General features: G+C 36.4%; 1 protein-coding gene across 5 annotated transcripts in view; it reads left to right on the top strand.

Annotated features, from left to right (window-relative positions):
- The first annotated feature begins 4,895 nt into the window (after positions 1 to 4,895).
- Positions 4,896 to 14,784, top strand: part of LOC145684220 (diacylglycerol kinase theta) — a 286,225-nt gene continuing 276,336 nt past the window's right edge. For all 5 annotated transcript variants that reach the window (XM_081756306.1, XM_081756303.1, XM_081756305.1 and 2 more), the window contains exon 1: positions 4,896 to 5,261. In XM_081756306.1, coding sequence (XP_081612432.1) covers positions 5,126 to 5,261 — 136 coding nt within the window. In that variant the 5' untranslated portion in view covers positions 4,896 to 5,125. The remainder of the gene's footprint in view (positions 5,262 to 14,784) is intronic.

Here is a 14,784-nt window from a genome sequence, read left to right as displayed (position 1 = left end):
ACGGGCAACATGTAAAATATTCGAAAACGGACGATATTAGTGTTGAGTCCATAGTTTTTGGAATCACTGAGATGAATAGTGACATTCACAATGCTACTTAACTTCAAGTTCATTCTCCATCCGCACGGACAGTGGGTTAGGGGTGAAAAACAGAATGTTCAAAATGACCGAGATTAGTATTGAATCCAGGGACATATGCAGAGGATGGGTCCTATGTATTCGAACCTCCCTTTTCTGTAAATTTAGATTAATTTTAGGGGTGATTTTATAAATTCTAATATAATTCGTCCTCACATTGAACTTGAACCCTCCGAAAAGCTTTAGACCTCTACCGAAATAAATTCATGCGTACGTGCCTGGTCGAATTAATAGTTTTTCGGGTTCATGGGAAACTGACAAAAGCGTTTGAAATTACTTTCGGAACATAGTATGCACTTCAAGCTTGGTTTTTACCATGCCACTTTGATTAAAGAGTTTATTTTGCGGAGAATAGAATTTTTCAAAGTTTATGCCAAAAGTTTTATGGATTTTTATTATTACACTTCATCGAAATGCGAATTCTATGGGGAAGGGGATTATAAGACTTTCCATAAACCTATTTTCCCTATGCAGAGAAAGGGTAATTCAGCTAGTTTATATAGGGTGTTCCTGGAATAAACCGACAAACTTCACATGCGGATTCAAGTTCTCAATACAAGAAGGAAGTTTATCTACAATTTTCGTCGGAAACGCCTAGTCACTGAGACGAGGGCAGTTTAAGGTAATTAATGGAACTGGAATTAGTCCTAAGATTGTTACACTGAATAGAATAACTGACAAACTTCACATACGTGTTCAGAACTTCAATACAAGAAAAAAAGTTTATCTGGGACCTTACTTGGAAACGCCTAATTACGGAGATAGGGTCAATTTAAGGCAAATGCTGGAATTCGTCATATAGTAGTTGCCTTAAATTGACCCTAATCCGCAACTAGGCGTTTCTGACTGCAGTCACAGATCAAGTTTTTTCTCGTATTGAGATCCTTAATACGTATCCAAAATTTGTCGATTTGTTTTTGTTTCCTGGAATACCCTGTATCAGGAGCGGATCCAGGACCGACTTCTGGGGGGGGCGGTGGGTTGTCATACTGCTACTATTAAGGGCTCCAAACTTTATGATGGGTTTTATTTATATATAAAAAATAAGAAAGTTTCCTCTTCTGGGGGGGGGGGCGATCGCCCCGATCGCCCCCCCCCTGGATCCGCCCCTGCCCTGTATATATTTTTAGTTGCACCTGTAGGCTAAAGGACACGAATAACTAATGAAAATGGATAATTTGATCTTATTTTATTTGATATTTTTAGTTTAGTGTCCCTTTGAACAGCAAGGCTATATGAAACGTGGACCTACAGCATAACGAGGAATCCAGACCACATGAGCTCCCGACGGGAATTGAACCCGGGTCTCCCACGATAAAGACGCGTACGCTAACCATTTAGCCACGAAGGGGCTCAAAAATGGATAATTGTGTTCAGTGGTGTATTTACGAATTTGTTTTGGGGGGCTTTGCTAACTTTCGGGGGGGCTTTGCCTGAAAATGTGAAAATTCTGCAAGATATTTCATATACTTTACTATACTAAGTAAGATTTCGGAAGGGGGGCGCTTAAGCCCGGAAGCCCCCCTAAATACGCCAATGATTGTGGTAGAATTTGGGAAATAAGAGTGTGGAGGAGTACGGGAGAACCCTGAAAATCCGATGGACACTGTTGTTTTCAGTGGTCGAAGTGAGGCGGTATCCGGTGGTATGCCATACCGCGTCTGGTTTCTGAGTGATGAAGACATACCACCTCTGGTTTTTCAGTGATCAAGACATATCGTCACTGGAAAATGGATGCTACTATACCTTTAATAAATCCATTTTTATACATAATAATTGACGAATTGCTTTTCAGATTAGAGACTTTATTTCTTATGTAGAAATAATTTCTAAGTTGGCAACACCAACAGTTTTGTTATATATTTTTCTTACCTTTTGTTTTTAAAATAAGGTGTCTACAAAGAAGTTCACCCCTTGCTCCTACGCAAGAACTCATGTTGGTTGTGTTGGTTGCAGATAAGGGTCACATGTCCGAAAGGACTCAGTCATGGGCCCAATCCAAACAAACGAAAGGCACTATATTGAGGCGACTCGTTTAAACTAAAATCGGAAAGTTTTGTTATGAGTTCGCCGGGACTTCTTTTGTGTCTACAATGGTAAAGAAATACATAACTGAGTCCATTATTTACAAGAAAAAAATATAGTTTACGCAATTAAAAAAAATGTTATTTTGCTTCAATGTTCGTTTATTATATAGTGTACCAAGAAGATTAAATTGATAGAGCTTATATACTTTCATTAAAACGTACTTTTGCAACTTTCTAATAGTTGGATAACAACCTTCCGAAGGTCTGGAATACCCCTCAGTCGAGTTTTGAGTTCTGGAGTTTACCCAAGGGAAATTGTTTAGAAAATGATAATACAAACAAAAAAAATCGGGTTTAGAGCATTTTGGTGTATAATTCTCTATAATACACAAAGAAGGTTTTTTTTTCATTCGCAGAAAACTGGGGGCGGGGCCAAAGCCTCTTCATGCCCTACCCGTAACTACGAAAAGTCCTCCCATGGTTTTGAATCATTGTGTAATAGAAATGCTATCTTTTAGCAAACATACCATCACTGTATTTTAACATTTAGATAGCCGGTATGTCGAGTCAAAATTACAATAAAACATACCGTCTCTGCTTTTTTCCCACTTCGAATACTGTTGTTTATCCCAAACTTTACATGGTTTGGGATCGGACCACTGACCTAGAGGTGAGTGCACTACCTTGAGCTAGCGTGTCCATCAAAAAACTAAACTGCGTTTGTAGCTTTTTTAAAAAAATGCTTTCAATTTGTAGCAATATGGTGAACAATATTGTTCATTTCTTTAAAATACTAATAATATCTAGTTTTCCTCCCTTAAGCCCTCATCTTTGCCTCCACGCTAGGGACATTTCTTGGCGTCGAGTAGAGGAAGGCCACCTGGCGCCAAATTAGTCTGATTGTGGACTATTAAGAATTAGCTTGACTGAAAAAGTGAGGTGTCTTGCGTATAATAATTAAGAATACATCATTTTAAATATTTTCGCCTAGATGTTTATACAACCAGTAACTCTTTAGTGTTTTGAAGTTTGCATCTTACCGATACACACGGACTAAGATGCTTTTATTTTATAAATAAGCTTGAGAATGAAATGAAATCTTTTAGTTTAACGTCCCACGATTATGTCCTTTAGGCTGAGGGAGATGATGATTAAAGGAAGTGAATGATGATGGAAGAATTGGTGGAATGGGAAAGTGGGAGAAAACGGGAGTACCCCAAGGATACGATGGTGTCCACCACAAACTTATTTGACCGGGGATCGAACCAGGGACCCTATGCACCAGAGGTAAGCGCGGGGCTGCGGTGTCTCAGTGGTAGAGCGTTCACCTCTGGTGCATGGGGTTCTTAATTCGATTCCAGCTCGCACCAATGAGCTTTGTGGTGGACAAACACCGTGTGGGGGGAGCTTTCTCGGGTTCTCCTGTTTCATCTCACTTTCCTCATTCTACCATTTCATTCATTTCTCATCATCACCGTCTTCTTTAGCCTAGCTGGCATAATCGTGGGACGTAAAACTAAGATTTTACTTCATTTCATTTCAGAGATAAACGCTCTACCACTGAGCCACCTAGCCCCTCCTATAAATAAAATTATTTAAAGTTTACAAATATGGTAGAACATACGCAGTGCTGTAATCTTTGTGGGCCTCCTAAAGCAGTGGTGTCCACCCCCTCATGTCCATGACGCACACGTAGGTGTTCCTCCATGAAAAAAAATCTTTTTGATTAATTTTTACACCCCCCAAACATATTTATATAGAGTTTTAACCCCCCCAAATATTTCAATGACGCAGTTTGCGTCATAGCCCCCCCTTTGTGGGCACCACTATCCTAAAGTACTACTTTTGAATTTTATGACAACATTCGTCGTAATAGAAATTAATCTTGAGCGATATCCTTAAAAAAGTGATATCAATGAAATGTGTAAGGGTATTTTTTTCGGGAAGTAAATATTTATGTAAATAAAGCGCACAGCAGAAATCATTTCATCTTGTACTTGTGTATAAAACACCTATGTGCCTAAGGGATTATTATCTTTACATTTGCCCCTAACCGATAACGAATTCTCCCGAGTATCGACCCAGGACACAAACAGTCAATCTCCGCATCTCTTCCTGTAACATATTAGCCAGATGCTCAATCAACTGTCTTGATAAATCATTGATATAGTTGACTTCACGCAGTCAATCCCATTCCAGTATAGAGGTATGAAAGAGACTTGTTTTAACCCACTTCCCCTTGCTTCCGCATGTAGTATGATCTCATTTGACACAAATTTTATCTGCGGATTAAAACTGAGATTGGGCTGCCTTGTATGAAATTATGAAGGATTAAAAGTTAACCGGTAAAAAAAAAAATGTAGCATTTGGTTTCATTTTAGAGTGGATCAGAAAGTACATGTTCCTGTCAAATCAATGAAAAGGTCTGAAAAAGAGATATCAATAATTTCCACTTTAGGCTGAATCTTTTTGGTTGTCATCCCAAAGTGATTTTAGTTTCTAAAAATGTTTATGTGGCTATTGATAAGTTTACTGAAATTTAAAAGAATATTCCCATCTAAGAAAGAAACCTTGTGTCTTTCTTACATTTTAGTGGACCGATGTTTATGAGATAAAAGAGAAAATGACATTGCAGACATCCCGTTCAGAAGCAACGAACATTGACTTAGAACGGCGCTCAGACTCACGGCGTTTCCCTTGCTGTTGAGAATCGCCGTCAGATGTCTCTATGTCAGGGCTGCTGCGCGAGCGCGGAGACTATTTGCAAGTGATGGTCGCTTGTGTAAGTGAGACCTCGGGAAATGAGCGATAGCAATGCTACTCTGAAATTCAGGGACGCCTTAAGGCACTACAATGTTCGTGTACGGATCCGAGATAACGTAGACATGTAATATGTGTTTGCTTGGTGTCATTTCGCGGTGAAAATCTGGCGTCAACGGTGCCGCAGTGGGTCTGGGATCATGGCGTCCTGCTCGGCCGAGACCCCAGCAAGCCACGGGCACAGTTTTACAAAGAAAACCTTTCACAAGCCCACGTACTGTCATCACTGCACGGATATGCTATGGGGCCTTATACAACAGGGCTACATTTGCGAAGGTAAGTGCCCTTGCATGGGACTCATATTCGATGTGGATCATTTATATGTTTTTAGGTTTATTGCAGGTTGACCGGCCGGGCTAGCAGAAGTTCTGCCTGTCACCCCCTCGCGAGAGGATTGGACCGTGCAGGCAGGGGCGTCTGCATCTGTCAAAGGATTTGGGAAAATTGTCATTTTCTCTTTTCTCAACGTAATATTCATATCTGAAATACATCATATTGATCACAATTTAATTCGTTAATCATACAATGCGAAAATCAAGTCGGATAATTCGTTCCTGCATCCATGGACGGCATTTGTTTGACACTCGAGTTGTTGGTACGAATGATTTTGACAGGAATTTCTTTGCACAGAAGCAACAATATAACTTGAGATTCAATTTTTGGTTTGATTTTTCAAAGGGTTTACAGGAATTTGATATTCTAGCAGAATACTGCGTAGCTAATTTTCCTTATTTTGTTGAATTTAAGTTTACGTGTTGTGTGTGTGTGTGTGTGTGTGTTTGTGAGTATGTATATATGTGTGTGTGTCCTAAAGAAAAATAGAGAGGGAGAGAAAGTGCGCACATTTGTGTGTGTTTCATATAAAGCAAATTCTTATTGATACATATATGCAGTGGCGTATTTACGATTTTGTTTCGGGAGGGGCTTTGCTAACTTTGGGGGGGGGGCTCTGCCTGGAAATGTGAAAATTCTGCAAGATATTTCATTTACTTTACTATACTAAGTAAGATTTCGGGAGGGGCTTAAGCCCGGAAGTCACCCCCCTAAATACGCCACTGCATATATGTATTATTATAGTATACCAAAAATATCAATTACATTGACGAAAAATGTGCAAATATACTTGTATACTTTAAAAAAGAAGGGAAAATACACAGAACAAACTTACAAATAGGCATACTTTACACTAAAACTTTTTTTTTGTAATAAGAATTGCAAACATGGAGCAAAATGTACCTTATGCTTTGCAGGGAATACTGTCACAATATGCGAAATGCACTTCAATAGTGCTACTATGCTTATTTTATGCACACACTTCATTGCATGATTTTTTTTAAAAAAAAAAGAAAATATTACACAGTTGCCTCTTAACTTCAATCTGAGATAGATCAAGAATGAAAAATATTGATTTAAGTTAGACATGTAAAACAAAATCATGCAAATTATCGTATCTTAATACACAGCAGTGTGTAAATAACAAGAATCCGTACGTGACGTAAATATTTAAAAATGTCTTATGTAAAATTGGAGAGAAAAAATCGTGATAAACATCCCAATTAAAAGGAAAATTAATACGAAAGTAAAATTTTGTGGATAGGTTTAACTTAGTTTCTAGCTTATCACATCAATAATAAGTATAGTAGGGGTGCCGAAAATTAATTCAAAGTATGTTGTATATAAAACTAAAAAGAAAGAGAAAAACATCCTTATTTAGTGGCGGCTCTTCCTTAACGTACTCCCATTTTCTTATTCTTTTTCTTTTGTTACGAAGATTGTGTTATTGATAATAACAGTGGCGGTTCATGAGGGAAGACACATCAATAAAAAAAAATTAATTATATGTTGCTACATGCAAACGAAAGAAAGCTTCATACAGCTCGAGAAAGTGGTATGCAAGAATTTGTCATTAAATAAACTCTCTTCTATTAGCTTTAGCGATAAAGTTTAAGATTTTTACTGATTTGATTTTCCTCGAGAACCGCCACTGTCCCTATCAATGTCACAATCTTCCTTCTAAACAAAAAGAAGAAGAAAAGAGACAGTAGGTCACTAGGATATCTACCTACTCTTTAATGCAAATACCAAATAGGTTACTTTTTCATATATATTTCAATAACAGTTTAAACAATCCCAGTAAATGTAAAAAATAAAAAATAAAAAAAATAAGAATTTGCTTTCATTATGTTTTTGTGTTTTTCGTGAAACAAGTGAAAAATCCGCGAATACGCACTTACTACTAACCGTAGGCGTCAAATTGAACGGCTCTACGAAGTACGGTATTGATTTTGCTTCCTGAGATAGCACCAACCATGCAGCCAGTATACGGGCAGGAAAGTCGAAGCGAGATCCTTGCTTCCTCAGTGAGCAGCGGATCGTCGGACGATTATGAAAGAGAGAAGGAAAAAATAGAGAGAGAAAAAGAAAGAAATAGAAGAAAAGTAATCCACAGTGTAATAAGCATTAACTTCTTTTCAAGCTTAAACAGCTCTGGCAGTACATTAAGAAAAAAAAAAAAGGATAATAAACAATGTTCTATAGTGGCAACATTTGTTGCATGAAGTGTTGCCAGATAAAACTCAGTAAATATTTAGAATTCTCTAGATTAGGGATGGTGACACTTGCATATTTGTTTTTGCTTCCAGCTCTTTATATTTCTTTCAAGTTACGTTTTCGTTAATAGGTTAAGGGCACGATACCTTAATTGTAGGCGTAGAACACCCATCTCTGGCTAGGTCTTAGGTTTGATTCCTGATCGTGTGACCTTGTGATGCACAAGATTGTGTTCATATTTTCTCAATTTTTCTTTTTAGTTCTTTCTTTATGATTGACCAATGAGACACACTGACATGTAAGAAACATTCGATATGGGGTGAGGAGTAAATCAAAGTTGCAAAATTAGAAGTACAGATACCCAACACAATTCAACCTTACATACAGGCGCCGCGGTGACTCAGTGGTAGAGCGTTCACCTCTGGTGTATGGGGTCCTCGGTTCGATCCCAGTTCGCGCCTAGTGAGCTTTGTGATGAACAAACACCATATGCGTACATTTTCTCGAGGTTTTCCCGTTTCCTCCCACTTTCTTCATTCCACCATTTCATTCATTTCTCATCATAACCGTCTCCTTTAGCATAGCCGGCATAAACGTGGAACATAAAACTTAAAGATTTCATTTCATTTTCAAAGGTATATACAGGGTGTTGGAAAAGAAATGGTTATACTTCTCCAACGAAATATGATATTGAGATCTTTAAGAAGGACAGAAGGCAACATTCCTTGCAATTTTTGCACGGACTATTATGTGTATTTAACTTTCCTTCGCATTTCCATCTGGTAACAATCGAAGCTGAAGCACTAATGATGTCTTATGATACAATTTGATCTGTGGTGGCTGTTTTGTACCAAAGCGTGCTAAATCACGGGATCAGCTGTTAAGAGTGATGATTTCATGGGGTGGCCCAGAGCTAAGAAATTTCCCTCTGAGGCCATATCGTACTTAATAATAGAACGTATAACGTCCTTCAGGCAGGACGTAAAGTCCTAAAAGTCCTACCATGAAGGGCCGGATTAAGGGAGGGGCTTAGGAAGACTGTAGCCCCAAGCCTACAGATGGACGGGGCCTCCACTCTGTTCAAAATCTCAACTAACTATCTAAAACAAACTCATGCAAAATACAATCATTGTCATAAGATAAAATATTACGAAAAATATGAAACATTTACTTAACTTTTTTACTGTTCTTTCACAGAAATGTATGAGGCGAAGTGAGTAAGTAGGGGCCATATATCTTTTTTCTAGCCCCGAGCCTCCACATTAGTTAATCCAGCTATGCTACCATCTGTTGCAGAGAGTGATGGTATGCTTTCTTGAGACGCTGAATTGTTAAAAAAAAAAAACAAAAAAAAACAGCTTTTCGCTATCTATTACCGTTTTCGTTCTACGACGATAGTTTGAAACCGGAAATTGCCTATTTTGAACTACTTCCAATTTGAATAGAGAGTTAACGGAGGAGATGGAATCTATTCTTCGGAAACTGAATCGATTATAAAAATATGCTTCTTGATATATCTTACCTTTTCTGCTTTGATATCTGTTGACAGACACACGGACGGACAAATTCGTTTTATAACACTTCCGACATTTATGTATAACATAATTTGGAAGTCTAATAATAATAACAACTTTATTTTCAGTGCTGTGAACAGCTCATTGGTAAAAGTACAACACTGTGTTAAAACCATTATACAATCATTTAAAACAGACCAAAAAAATTGTAGTATAGAATAAATATTAGACAGGTTAAGGCCCTTGTCAGAAGGTTAATATATTCAAATTATAAGTTTCAAGCTGATTATAAAACAAGATTATAATAGAAATAGTCCTTATCATAAAATACTATTTACAGAACTATGGAAATTAAAGCTTCATTTAACTATCGCTTAAAGAATGAGTCAACCTTGCTTAAAATTTCATATCCAATTATATTACTCCCTAAAGATCCTGTTTACTTATTGTCGTATTTTCATGACAAAATATTGAGATTTTTATTAGTAGTGTCATGAACTTAGTTTTTTTCAGAGTTAATCGTTAATAAATTATTTTCGCACCAATAATAATAATAATAATAATAATAATAATAATAATAATAATAATAATAATAATAATAATAATAATAATACAAAGCGTGTTGAAATGAAACATGTTCGGGCAACCCTGCGCACTCTTCTGTGCATCGACAAAATTAGTTTGGAAGAGTGATAGAACAGTTGGTAATAGACGGTACTAGAGCAGCTGTTAAGGCGTAGTCTTTAACTGTGAGTGCACAAAAAAGGTGTGGCAGCAACTGCAAACCTGGCTTACCTGACATGGCATTTGACTGTAAGAGAAATTTATGCAACCCAACGTATACTAGTGTCGTTTTGGTTGCCTAACTACCTTTTTAATGCCTAAAAGTTATACATCTTGTCATATAAGTTTTTTGGGTTGCCTACATTCAACCTGGAATGCAAGAAAATATTATTACGTACCAGGGGCGGATCCAGGGCGGACTTCTGGGGTTGTTGTAATACTGCTACTTAGAGCTACTTTTAAGAGCTCCAAACTCTGGAATCGGTTTTATTTATATGTATAAAATAAGAAAGTTTCATTTTCTGGGGAGACGATCGCCCTCCACTGGACCCGACCCTGCTACGTACTAGCAATGCTATTTCATATTTTGCTTTGGAGGAGAGGCAAGGTTTTTCTCCAAGAATTTTTATATCTCACTCTTTGGTAATCAACTGCTTCCCTGCATTTCTTTAAATGACGCTTACCACGAAGAATTAGACACAAAAACGGCATTTGTTTCGGCGCAAAAGAGCTTCGTTCAGAAACCTTTACTGTGAAGTTTCAGATATTCTAGTAAAAAATGTTCTAATATAAGCCCAGTTTGCAAAGTTAATACCATAAACAGGCATTTTGGATATGATGTTACTCGTATAACATGGTAGTGAAAATTCATTATGCAGAGAATTTCTTTCTTATTTACTGTTATACAGTATCGTATCAGTGTGTTTGAAGTTTAAAACAATTGAGAATATCGTAAATGTAAATTATTTCTCCTTGAATTTTAAAAACCTCTATAAATGCAATGTTCGACGTATGCTTCCGCATAAAATATGACTTTAGCCCTCAAAACATGTCATGAACTGAAGTTATACTAAAGTTGTAAACGATAATTCCGGATAACAAAAAACAACCAGTACATTCAATTTTCGTTATACAGTCCGACCTCGATAACTCTAAGCTGAAGGGAATAGATTTTTAATAAAATCAAGTTATCGAGTTTTTCGAGTAATGAAGATTCGAATTAGCAAGGTGGCCATAACAAAAATTCGAGATACCTACGTTCCACGTTCCTCAAAAATTACTGTATAACCTTTATAACTCGAAGTTTTATTCGTTTAACCTCTATAACTCGAAGCTGAAAGGAATCGATAAAAATTCGAGTTATCGAGCTTTTCGAGTAATCAAGATTCGAGTTATCAAGGTGGCCACAACAAAAATACGAGATAACTACGTTCCATGTTCCTCAAAAATTACTGTATAACCTTTATAACTCGAAGTTTTATTCGTTTAACCTCTAGAACTCGAAGTTGTGAAAGTTCCTTAAATTAAATAAGATGGCTAGTAGTGAAAAAATAAAATGCTGTACATGTATTGTCTATGTCTAGACATGAGTAAAACACTATTACAGAACAATTTAGTAACAATGACAGAACTAGCAACAATGACAATTACATAAAAGCATAGAGCTATATAGCTTCGAGTTATCGAAATCACATCAAGAGAAAATCGACTTATAAGAGGTAAACTTCAACTTGTAGGGACACGCAGATACGAAAGTTCAAGTTACCGAGGTTTTTTAAAAATATGATTATGAAACCCTTAACATTTTACTTATCAGGACTGAAATTTTTAAAAATTCGACTTGAAGAGGTTATTTTAAAATCTAGTGTTATGAAAAGTTCAAGGGAATGTGAGAAAATCGAGTTATCAAGGAATTCGAGTTATTGGGGTCCAACTGTACTTATTGCTAATATCTATAATATTTATACTAAAGCACTTTTGCCCAATGGGAAATTACGTGGGTAAAAAATTAAACTTTTGTTGCTACATGTTAAGGAAAAACTTTCACCTAAGGCTCTAGTTCCTATATACAATAGTTAGAACATTACATAAGTTTCATAAGTAATAATATATTTATTTAACCAATGACCTTTATTAACCCTTTCGGTATATATTTGATATACACCATACGTGTGTTATGTTTTGAGACGCTCATATAACATCTATTACTGATGGATTTTTTATTATTCAATAGTACATGCATTGCGAAACAGGTCACGTGTGTTTTGAGAAGGAGCTCGTCAAGTTGGTAGGGGTCATGACGTTATCTATTTGGCCTTCAAAAGTACAACCCCAAAAGGCTTATTTTGTTCTGTCGCAAATGCTGTCTAAAAGGTTTTATGGGATGTGTTACGAAATTTTTGCATTACGTCCTATTTTTTGGAAACTTCTGGGTTATTTTTGGAACATTCATCGCACATTGCTAAATATTTTCCCCTCCGTAGTTTTCAAAATATCAAATTGATATTTTGTACACGCATTGCGTACACCACTTAGTATTTTTCAAGTGATTTTGCGATCTGTAAGTTGACACAGGACCGGTCCAGAGGTGCCTAAACTTTTGAAAAAAGGGATTTTTTCAGAAAAAATCCCATTTTCCTCGAATTCCCCTTTTCAGGTATATGATACGGACGTGCGAATTGTGTCATTTGCAAGGTTGCTTTATTTTAAAGAAAAGAGGTATGAACCATGACCCTAGGATAAATAGTGATGATGCAGTAGCTGCTTGACTGAAAGTCTAAAATTTACCTTAAAAATCTCAAAATCCCTTAAAGGGTTACGAGCCACCAGTGTGTTCGTCGTTGAATGTTTCTCTAATAATTCTACAGACAATGTTCTGGAGTTGGAGAACTCACTGCATCCACTGGCTTGCCGTTTTCCCTGACTAATCGAATGATCGATTTTCTTAGATTCTTGAAAAAAAAAGTTCTTTTCTTCCGAATACAGTAATTAAATGTTGTGTGTGAATGTCATGCGAAAAAGAAAGGTGGAATGTACTATTATTAGTAGTGGTGGACACAAAAGTAGGTTTTTCGGATCGAAAGTTTCAGTTTTCGAAAAGCTTCAAAGAAAAACAATTTTTAAACCGATTCAGTTTTCTACCAACAGGTTTCGGGTTTAAAACTGGTTCACTTTCTATCGAAACACAGTTTCGATTTTAAACCGGTTCAGATTTTTTTTTGTCAAACATCAATTTCAGTGAAAAGAACTAGTTTTGGAGAAAACTGTTCATTAAAATTGAAAGGTTTTGAAAAGATAAAAATAACCGAGGCAAAAAAAAGCCTGGATAAAGTTTCAATTTTAAAAGTAACCCACAAACGCCCAAGACCAGTTTTATTCGTTAGCAACTGCATTCAACAATACCGTGTTACATCGAAAACCTGAGAAGAAAACTAAACGAAAGTCGTACAACAAGATAACGGTAGTGTGCCTGAAGTGGAACAACGGGGGTTTGGCTAAATGAATGATAAAGCCCATGTAACGTAGTGAAAAATAAAGTGGGTCACTGGTGGCACAAGGGGCGTTTGTGGGTTAAAAAAAAGAAAATCGTATCTTTTCGTGTCGTGTAGTTTTGTGTGTGTTTAATTCTTCGTGACAAGGGTGTCATTTAGGGAATGGCAAGGAAGCAATTGACACCCCATTCCCGAGAGTGAGATATAACAACTCTTGTCGAAGAATCTTGCTCCTCCCCCCAAGCAAAATCTGAAATGACATTACCAGTATTGCCTTTGAGGTTGAATTAGGCAACCCAAAAACTTATATGACAATATGTTTAACTTTTAGGCACTAACAAGGCGTTAGGCAACCAAAACGGCACTGGTGTAGTTTGGGTTGCATAACTCTCCTTACAGTCAAATAATGCCAAATCAGTATCAAAACTAATCAAGCAATGTTGTAAAGACATTTCTTAATTGTGAAATCCACTACAGAAATAAAAGATGGTAATTAAATTAGAACAATTATAAAAAGCAAAAAAATTCCTTTATTTTTCCTTTAAAATGCCGGTGTTTTATTGGTAAAACCTCCATCTCAAAGTAGCCTTTTTCATCCGCCCCGTCCTTCAGTGGCATCGTCTGTTTCTCTCTTCCTGACTAAAACCCAGATATTTTGCGTTGTAAGATAATTCAAATAGGACTAATATAAAACCATTATTTTTCGGTATCCAAAAAAAAAAAAAAAAAAAAAAAAAAAAAAAAAAAAAAAAAAAAAAAAGATGCCCCTCTACTTATTTTCCATCATGAAATTAAAGCTTGCGTTATCACTAATACGGAATAAAAAGATAAATTCACCCATTTTTTTTAATCCATGGAATAATCTGATTTTTTAATGAAACATTGACAGTTCTTTCTTTGAGAAGTTAGAGGCAATGTTTCTTCGAGACATGTTTTTTGGGGGCATTCCCCCCGGAGCTCTGAGAGTGTCCCCCGGAGAACAAAATAATACGTCTATAATATAATAATAAATAGAATACTACCAGCAGTGTCCCCCCTAGAATATTAAGTGCTCCCCGGAACATTTTTTTCTGAAAGAACGACTGAGAGGGGTTTAAAATAAAATCTATTCGTTAGGATAGAACTCATTCAAGGATAAAAAATGAATTTACCCCAACTTTAAAAAAGATATTTCATGGTAAATTCCGTTATTTAAAAAAATCATAGAACAAGGTGGAATTTTATTCGAGGCTTAAATGTATATAAGTTTAGCTTCTATTTGAACTTATTATTATGTATAGGTAAAGAGAGGGCTGCACAACTAGTTCATATTAGGTGCAGGGCTAAGTTAGTTTCTCTTCTTTTTATTTTAGCAGAAATGAAAGATAAATTACCATTTCACTAAGCATTCTCGAAAAAATGAAGTTTTGCTTCACAGTGTGATACTACGGCAGGCTTCCAAAACTATGCGAATTCAACACTCAATCTTAAGTAGTACATCTATAAACTACTGGTTGCAATAGAGCAGGGTTTTTGAACCTGGGGGTCACGACCCCTGGAGGGGTCGCGAAGGTTAAGCGGAAAAGATAAATATAATTAGAATCTAATTCCGGATAATATTTTGAATTTTGTTCTGATTGGCATATATATATATCTTTTTTTTTTTTTTTTTTTTACATACATACTGTTAAGAACAACAAA

This window comes from Thermobia domestica, chromosome 4 (assembly GCF_964235325.1).
Source record: "Thermobia domestica chromosome 4, izTheDome1.hap1.1, whole genome shotgun sequence".
NCBI lineage: Eukaryota > Metazoa > Arthropoda > Insecta > Zygentoma > Lepismatidae > Thermobia > Thermobia domestica.
The sequence above is the reverse complement of the archived record's forward strand: the minus strand, read 5'-3'. Positions and strand labels throughout refer to the sequence as shown.